Genomic DNA, 9814 nt, shown 5'->3' on the forward strand with positions numbered 1-9814 from the left:
AAGTTGTAAAAAAAAAAAAAAATGAGTTTATAGAATTGTTGTTTAAGAGTATCTTAAAATTTTGTACCTCAATGGCATTACCTACTTCTCTCCATACGTAGAACTTTGAATTTGAGTCCCCTTTTACCACTTGTTATTGTTGACTTTGTAGCATTGTTGTATAAGAATATTAGCAATGGACTAACCATCCAATTAGTCTAGCCAAAATTTTGCTAACAAACTAATTGGATAGCTTGTAATTAGCATAAAAAATTTCTAGCTACATTGTATAACCAAATCTAATTAACACACTTAAGAAAATGAGTTTTTTTTTTTTTCAATCTCTCTCTCTCTCTCTCTCTCTCTCTCTCTCTGAGAGTTTAGCCATGGCCAAGTCAAAACAACTTGGGCGATTTGGGGCTTTGGTGATTCCTCCATTGTGTTGTTAGGGTATTGGTTAAGTGAAGTGTGGTTTTCAATAGAGGTGATTTATAGTTGCTAGTGATTTTTTCATAATATATGGTGACAAAATGGTTTTGAGTTTGTGGGTTTTTGTGGGTGGTAGCTCTAGGTGGCAATGGTGGCTTTGGTTTTCAAGATTTGCATGAGTATTCACTATGAGTGGCAATAATGATTAGAGGAGAAGAGAGGGAGAAGTCAGAGAAGAATAAGAGAAAAATAATAAAAAGAATATTTAATTCAAAATAATAATAGAAAAAATTAGAGAGTCCAATGCAATCTTATGTGAAAAATTAGCTATATGTGTATATATAGACACACACTTTTGAGTTAAATTTGACTAAATTTTTGCCTATTGCAATGTAAATGTTGTAACGTGTTTAATAATTGCTGAGTTTGTAGTGTATTATTTATGTATTCTTTAAAATAAAAATTCAATTTACTTCACCCTCCTTTAAAAGTTATCATGATTTGTAAGTGAAATTTGTGGTGTGCCTTTGTATTAGAACTTTATTCCTTCTCCCTTGTGTGTATGCGCACACGCTAACTTTGACAAAAAAAAGCCATTTTGGATTCAAAAAATAACCAGCATCTAGGTTTAGTCTAGCTTAAATTGAGTTTGATTCTATTATACATTATATATGCACTATGCAATTATGCTACACCAGAAAATTTGATTGCAATTTGCATACGTATTTGATATGGGTTAGAAATGAGCCAGCCAAGATCGTGATTATGGGTACAAATTGATTACAATTGGGCCATGCCCAATCTTAAAAGTTAAAACCCATGGGTCAGGAAATTTCCTGAATAAAATCATTACAATTATTGAAAAATGATGCAACTATACGTGGGTGGGTGTTAATTAACTCAATTGGTAAAAACTTTTGTAAATGAACAAAGAATTTGGGGTTGAATTCCATCTATCAGAAGGGAGTCGTAACTTGCAAGGGTAGGATGAGGACTACCTCCTATTGTGTTGTACACTAGTTCAGTGAACCTCTAAAGGACAAACAATAACAACAAAGAGTATGGTAATGGTGGTGGCTGCAACAGTATAATTAGCCTTTTTTTTAATCATTCCAGCAAAACTAAGTTTTTTCAGTTCAATCATCTCTACCTCTTAATTATGTGGTTAAAATAATCTAATAAAGTGTGCATCTTTTTGGGTAAAGAAGAAATAATTCTTATTGAAACAACCATTGTAATTGCTCCTACCTCTTTCTTTTCTCTTTTTTCCCCCCTAAATGTAAATAAAAAGTTTCAACCTCTGAAATTGAATCTCACATAAGGAAGTATGCCACTATTGGCTAGCTCCTATGTTTTAGAACCAGCAAACGGGTCGGATTAACTCTTGTTTGGGTTTGTGTCAAATATAGATTTGGATTAAAAAAAAAAAAAAAAGTCATCCTAAGCATGTTGAGAGTAGATCAAGTTAATTAGGTTATGAGTTGACCTACACTTTTTCACACGCAAAAAAAAAGAAATAATAATAATAATGATGATGATAATATTGTCTGTCTTCCTCTTGATGCAAATAAAAGAACAAAAAATAAAATACTTAAAAATAAAATTTAAATAGTTCATAAATTTTTAAATTTACACAATCAAAAGTTCACTAATGATATCATCCTCATCAAAAAAGAATGGAAAAAAAAATACTAAATGTCATGGATCATGTCAAGTTATCAAACTCATCAAGTGCACATGTTCATGTTGCATGTAAAATAATAATAATAAAGTTAAATAACCTAAAAAGATAAATAATTTTTTAAATAAAAAAAAAAAAAGCTTTAAGAATAAAACATAATTTCTTAGGTTAAGAAAGATAAATAAATATTTAATATCGATTGCACTCAATCTATTCAACATCAATGGCAGATATAGCACTAAAAATATTCATACTTGAGAATTGCACCTCAAGTTAGCAAGTAATTTCTTCAATATATTCACTTACAATGCAAAATTTTAATATAACTTAGGTTAAAATGAAAGCAAGCTAAAGATGAATTAAAAATTTAGGGTTCAAATCCTTCCTCTCTCAACTATCAAATTATCTCCACGTGCACACACATACACAAGTTAAATATATATCATTTGAAAATGGGTCAGGTCGGGTCATTTCCTTCAAGTTTGGGTCAAGTTAATGGATCCAAGTCCAATTTTGCCTGGTCTAGTTTGCAGTGCACCCTTATTTTGGAGCAGTTTCTTTAAATACATTTATATGCTATCAAAAAAAATTGAAGCCCATATAGTACAAAGGTCAAGGCCTTATTGAGCCCAAAAAGCCTACATAACATAACATCGCAGCCCAAGATGGCCAATGGAAAATCAGACTCATGAGATTCTTTTACAAAAAGTGAAGCTAAACGAAACCTTCCCCAACCCAAGTAGATATACCAGACACGGTGAGAATTTATGTTGGCGCTATTCCTAGAGTAGATATAGCTTATCTTCCAACACTATCATTTCAAAGGTCCAGACGTGGTACACGCACAGAAAAGAGAATGAGAGGCATAACACTCTCAGAGAGTGTTTTGGGGGCAAATTCACTGCCTTCATGTGCTAGACCTCGCAAACCATTCACATGTTGTTACTTGTTTTCTTTCAGTTCATGCTCCAAGAAGCAGAATTCCAAGCTTTCTAGTCCAAACCCAAGTCTCATTGTCTCCAGGTAACTATGATTTGTGAAGTTTCATGTTAATATCTTGCATCGTTTAGTTCAAGCAAGAACCTTTAAAACATTGTACTGTGAACTTTTTAAGCAGTTAGCAATGAATATACATTCTTCAAGACATTGAAGGACATAATATTCAAAAACAAAAATAGGAATTAAAGCATTTTAGCTGATGAAAGAAATACTTTCTCTTTCAGGTATTCAACCCAATGTTCTGCGAAACCCGGATACTTTTTACAAAGAACCACCAGAAGTTCAGATGGCCTGGTAATATTTCTTTATTCCCATTTGCCTTTTTCTTTTCTAATTCACTATAGGTTGCCTTACAGAAAGTTTTGAGAGATTCTTTTTTTTATTTTGTTCTTGGAACAATACAATAAAAGTTGTACTGCACAAAGCTCTAGCTTTTGCGGGTCTAGGAGAGGAGATATAAGGCTAATTGTTTTAGGCTAGGATGCACGGACCCTTCATTTGGGGTGCCGTATTCGTGTCGAATTTTTCAAAAATTGCTCGTGTTGGTCGGTTCGTACCACCCATACTCATGTCCGTGTTTGTGCATCCTAGGTTTTTGGAGAGACCAATTCCTGGTCTTGGAACAAGTCAATGTAACCAAAAAAATCATCATTAAATTGATAAATACCAAGGTTGTTTTTCCTAAATTGCTTGAACAGGCTTGCTCAATCTAGAAAATTTTCACCAAGCACAAACTGGGAATTGAACTTACCAATATGTGGGACTGTTTATGGGAAATTCAAGTCTAGAATTCAACCCGATTTTGTATTCTCATGTTCATTTTTCTAATGCTGAACTGCACATTCTTAACTTTGTGATGTTTCTCTTATTTATTTCCCTAGAAAAATTTTATTTAAAGTGTTAAACTCTGTTAAAATTTTGTTATCTTGACATTCTAAAATTGGAGGTTTGACTCTTTGTTTTAAATGTTTACTACCATACACCGATAAACATCACTGTTGCATTTTGTAGCCTTTTTTTTTCTAATTTTCACAATTTGATGATAATTGTCCGCATTGGTTTCTTGTTATGTATGTTAGTTGGGAATTTTAAATTTTGATACAGGATTTAAGGTGTCTTGACTACAAGACCTGCAAAGTGAATACAGAATCAATGCCTGTGATGGATGATTGCTGCGCTTCATACAAATCACTTGTAAAGAATAATTCAGGAAGGGAATGTTTCATAGCTACTGATATCCCTGCTTCTGATCATTCATTTGGTGGTATTATGAAGTTTTTGCTGATGTTTGGGTTTCTTACACTTCAAGGCTCACAACCAGCAGTTGCTGCTTCAGATATTGCTAGTGGGTTGCAGTCAATACCTTTTTTGGGGGACCTTGGTGATATTAGCACAGGTTTTGCTTCAGTTAGGAAAATCTCCCTGTAACTTATGCAAACTGGTTTTTCTTTTTGTAATGAAGGATAAATTGTAATTCATGCATTTTCTTAATTTGGAGATCATGATGGAACTTGAAGATTCTATATTAAACATTTAGAACTCATGTCTGTGTTGCTGGCTTGCTGCACCTAAAATGTTTAGGTCTTTTTGTAATTGTTATGATGAAATTTCCTGAATATTCAATAGAAAAAAAATTAAATTAATCATATGGGAATGGTGCACTTTGCAGGCATTCTTGCTCATCTTTTTCTCAGAACTAGGGGACAAGACCTTCTTTATTGCGGTAAGAGTGAATTAATTTTAGTTCGACAGTTTTTAAACCCAACCATCAAGCTCTTTGAAATGCTAATATGGCCAGGATTAACATATGAATATTAAGCATTCCATGTACATTGTTTGTAGTTTGCTTTCCCATGCGCTTCTATTTTACTTCTTCAAAGCATATTAGGAACAGTTGATCAACTGAGATACTGACTTACTATAATTTTTCTTTTCTTTTTTTAGTTGACCAATTGATTAGCTGTTCATTATATGTCATATTTTGCTGTACTTGTTTTTTATCTCAATTTACTTGGAAGTAACCAAGAGATAATAAAGGTTTACAAAAGTTGCATAAATGTTCAAGAATTTATACTTTCCTTTGTCATTAATGTGCATATTCTCTAGTGTGATAATATAGAATGTCATGGCCCCTCCTAATTTGAACATTTAACGTTTTGTGCAGGCACTTCTAGCAGCTAGGAACTCTGCTGCTGTTGTTTTTATTGGGACTTATGGGGCACTTGCGTATGTTATTCTGTTTATTCATGGTGATTTAGATGTCCTTTGCATTGTTAATTCTTCATTTTAGTGAAATTTTTCGTAAGTATGCATTGTCCACACTTCATTACTTCTTAAGTTCCCCAGAATGTTAAGACAACTGGACAATCCATGTTAGTAAATATGGTTCAGCAACATCTTCTACCTTTGCAAATAGAATGCAGATTTGCAAACAGTCAACTTGTAATATATGTATGAATGTAGTTTTCAACAAGGCTAAGTGATTCTTTTCTAACTTGTACCTATGCATAGCAGTCCTAGCTCATCAAATTAGTAGATACAAGTCAAGTAGTAATACTTTTATCCAAAAGTGTTCTTTCTTTATGTGACTGATGGAGCTAAAAGTTTGTATCTTCATAATATCAACACTTCAACAAAAATGGTTTCATTATCAAAGACTAGTAATTATGCAGAACCATAGAGCCTTTGTAGGGTCTGAACAATCCATGACGGATCTTAAGATGCTTTTACTGCACTCCTTATTAGAATGGATGACTTCTTTATCATGCCATTCAAATTCTAACTTGCTTGAGTATGTTGATGATTGTGACTTCTTTTGATTTGACCATGCATATACTTCTTGTGTGCAGTGTGGTGTTCATATTTTTAATAAAGTTTGGTTATTTATCCAAAAAAAAATATTTTGAATCATAGAGGTGTCTATTTATCTTGGGCAGGGCAATGACCATCATATCTGTTTTTCTTGGACGGACATTTCACTATGTCGATGAAATCCTACCATTCAGGTACTTTCCTTGAAATTTGCATTCAATTCTAGAACATAGATATAAAATTGTTAAAATTATGGTTAAATGATCAGATTCATCATTTCCTAACAGTTTAAGCTTTTAGGACAATCAGTAATTTATCATTTTTTTTTATATATAGGGAAGGTGGTAGTTGATATTCTACAAATAACATGCTATTGTATGAGGCATACGTGAAAATATGTCACAGCTATTGTTTAATTTGCTTCACAAGAGACACGTACTATATCAGATACAAGCAATCACATTATTTCAACCATTTATCCTGCAAAACTTTTATAAACTAGAGTTATCTCTTTTAATAATTGGGAATATATAGACATCCATGATGGTTATGCTTGATAGAACTTGATTTGTGGCTGGATTGCCTTACCAATAGGATCCGTAGCACAATGTTGTTCTTTATTTTGGGGTGGTCTGCCTGTATGTCTTTCTGTGCTGGTTAATTTTGGGAAACTATTCTTGAGGTCTTGGAGGATCTAGAATTCCTAATCAATAAATATAATCTGGATCTTCTAATATGACTTTTAGTTGAAAAGGATATCTTTAACTTGGTAAGTGTATCTCTAATGTAGCCTGTTAATCACAGGTTTGGCGAAACTGATTTGCCTGTGGATGACATTGCTGCAGTTTTCCTTTTGGTACATTTCCTTTTTTCGTCTTCTCTTAATATTTAGCTAGAAAAAAATAGTAATACCATGTATTCATACTTCATAGACAAGCATTGTTTGTAAGATGGGAAGTGAAACAACTATCAACACTAGAAACTCTATTCCTAAATGAAGAAAGCCGTGCCAGTGTGTTAATTGTGATTGATATAGGTGTATTTTGGTGTTTCAACCTTGCTCGATGCCACCTCAAGTGATAGTCCAAAAGCTGAAGATGAACAAAAGGAGGTAAGCTTTTTTTATTTTCTTTTCAAGTTTTTACAATGCTTTGTGACATTTATGTCATGGTAAAAGTTAACCTGACTAAATGTCATTTTTTTGCATTTGAACCAGGCAGAATTAGCAGTTTCAAAATTTTCAGGAAATGGTGCTGGGATATTGTCTGTTGCTAACACTGTTATTAGCACTTTCTTCTTAGTTTTTGTTGCTGAATGGGGTGACAAGTCATTTTTCTCCACAATAGGTGAGTCCCAAAGCCAAAAACCTGTAGTTATCATGTTGTGCACAAATAATATACATTTGTGAAGGAATTATTATGTTGTATGAGAGCACCTCACTCACTGTGCATGCCAAATTTCAGAGACAATGCCCAAATAGATGACCAGAGTTAGGATATGCAAATTAAAGATGATCTTGATTGGATAAAAACCATAAAGGTGGCATTTTTTGCAGCCATATGACACATTATTTTTGTGCCCAATTTTAGATACATTTAAAAGAAATTTCACCATTTAGATTGTAAGTGTTACAAAACTAAAATGAACTCTGCCCTAAATAAAGATCAGATTACCAAAGAAAGATGGAAAATGTTAATTGTCATATCCTGAAATTTGAAGAATGAATCTTATACAAAATGATGATGGACATTGCTTGTCATGCCCTAAAATTTGAAGAGTAAATCATTTTTATAAAATGTGATGGATGTGTTCAGAATACTATGAAAAGCAAAGTACACTCTTTGAAATGTGATATAGTAGTAAAGTACAATTTTAATAATATTTGTATTCTTTCTGTTTAGCTTTCTGTTCATTTTTTCTATTCTTTTTATGGTTTGTCTAACATTCGATTCTGATTACTTGAAAATGCAAATTTTGGATCTGGATTATTTTAATTCGTTTTATAGCTAGTTAATTTATGCTGGGCCAATGGCACATGAGATTAGTATTCCACTTTTTGTCATGACATAATTTTATCTCATAGTATCTACTGATACAAATTTTCTGTTCATATGCAGCACTCGCTGCAGCATCTTCACCCCTTGGAGTCATTGCAGGAGCACTAGCTGGTCACGGTGTTGCAACCTTGGTAACTTTTAGCTATGAAAAGAATACAAACCTTTCTAAAAAATATAATAGTGATTTAGAACTCAACAGTACTGCAAGTTAATTTAAAATTAAAAGCCATTTTGGATTTTGAGAGGTGCTTTTAAATAGCAGTTAGCTCTAACTTTAAAATGTCAATGGAATTTCAAATTTTTTTCTATTTGAAAACTCTCTTAGTACTAAGCATCTTTTGACAGAAACCACTGAGCAGGGGCTGCAAATGCAAGATTTTGCATATTAGCTTTCTTGAATTAATAGACAATTTAAACTATATCCAATTTCTGTCCTTTTCTGAAATAAGTTTAAACTTTTTGCCCTTTTGCTTATTCACATGTTCATATGTCAATTTGTAGGTCTAATTTATTTGACAAATTCTTTGGCACGCAGCTTGCTGTTTTGGGAGGTTCTATACTAGGGACATTGTTGTCAGAGAAGGTAAGTTCAAGCTTTCAACCTTTGTTCATTAGCTCTTACATGTCCTCTGTGATATTGTTTCTGCAAAGCATAGCCATCAAATTTTATTCCATGAGACTTTCCCCGTTGGAGCTTGGAACTATTAATATGCATGAGTAAGGGCATCATTAAGAAATCCTAATAAGTCTCGAATAAATATGCATTATTGAATGCAGAATTTATTCTGTTGGAACATATAAACGCCATTGTACAGAATTTTGGCAGTTGATCACTTCTTTATTAGAAGACCAGTCAAATGAGTTCTTGTATATGACCAACTACTAGTATGAGGAATCCAGCCAGTGGATTTCTTCTTTTGTAGACAGACATGTAGTCCAACAATGTAACTATCTAATTTATATAGCAGCTACAGATGAGTCAGCATCATCATAGCGTATATGTTCATTAAACAGGTCCATCTGGTGGACCCAACACGTTCATGCACACAGTGAGAAAAGTTCTCTTCCAAGAGAATTTCTCAGTTTCAACTACTAACATGCATTACCCATCTTCTACCCTTCTGACCCCACTGCTTAATGGAGGAAGCATAATACGTCTTTCAGAAATTACTTGCACACTAAGAAAGTTCTTTTCTTTGTATGCAATAAGGAAACTATCACGGACTTTTGTTCCTTGTGCAGGCCATTGCCTACATTGGAGGTGTTCTTTTTCTCGTCTTCGCTGTAGTAACATTGATTGAGATAGTGAGTTAGAAATTAAAATATATATATATATATATATATATATATAGAATTTGTACATTTCTATAAACTTGTGTAGAAAGGCAATTCCTTTCATTTCCACTCATGCAAGAACTATTTTTAGCGTTTTCATTATTGTACTTAATTGGAGATAATGATTCTATTAGTGACCATCTTCATGAATTAGTTGTAAACCAAGTTGAATCCAGCTAAAAGGTTAACACAGCTTGCATTGTTGAAGAAAAATTCATTGTATTTTGGAATTATTGTGTCTTCTGCTTTCATAAAATGGAGTTCTAGTTTTTTCATTGGCTTTAAGTTAGAAAGCAGTAACAACAAATTAGACAATTCATTGAGAGTTAGGGTATATTTGGGATTAGTTTATTTTGCTAAAATTGAAAACTTTTTGCTAAAAGTACTATAAATAAAAGTAAAAGTTAGCTGAAATAGTACAATAGAATCCATGAATAATACCAAAAAGTGCAGGCACATGAATAGTAGCAAAAATAAGCTAAATAGTAAAATAAGTTGGCAAAAAATAAGCTATCCAAACGCA

General features: G+C 32.8%; 1 protein-coding gene across 2 annotated transcripts; it reads left to right on the forward strand.

Annotated features, from left to right (window-relative positions):
* Window positions 1-2805: 2805 nt before the first annotated feature.
* On the forward strand, window positions 2806-9524 carry LOC115975364 (GDT1-like protein 1, chloroplastic). Of its 2 annotated transcripts, XM_031096118.1 has the most exons (12): window positions 2806-3112; window positions 3313-3382; window positions 4193-4495; window positions 4758-4811; window positions 5253-5314; window positions 6025-6093; window positions 6704-6755; window positions 6936-7010; window positions 7116-7245; window positions 8017-8087; window positions 8492-8539; window positions 9199-9524. In XM_031096118.1, exons 1-12 carry the CDS (start codon window positions 2946-2948, stop codon window positions 9268-9270), a joined length of 1173 nt encoding a protein of 390 aa, XP_030951978.1. In that variant the 5' UTR covers window positions 2806-2945; the 3' UTR covers window positions 9271-9524. The 2 variants fall into 2 exon arrangements, with proteins under 2 accessions (XP_030951978.1, XP_030951979.1); XM_031096119.1 differs by lacking the exon at window positions 9199-9524 and having other exon boundaries at window positions 2820-3112; window positions 8458-8542.
* Window positions 9525-9814: the final 290 nt, after the last annotated feature.

The sequence above is a fragment of the Quercus lobata genome, chromosome 2 (assembly GCF_001633185.2).
Source record: "Quercus lobata isolate SW786 chromosome 2, ValleyOak3.0 Primary Assembly, whole genome shotgun sequence".
NCBI classification, from domain to species: domain Eukaryota; kingdom Viridiplantae; phylum Streptophyta; class Magnoliopsida; order Fagales; family Fagaceae; genus Quercus; species Quercus lobata.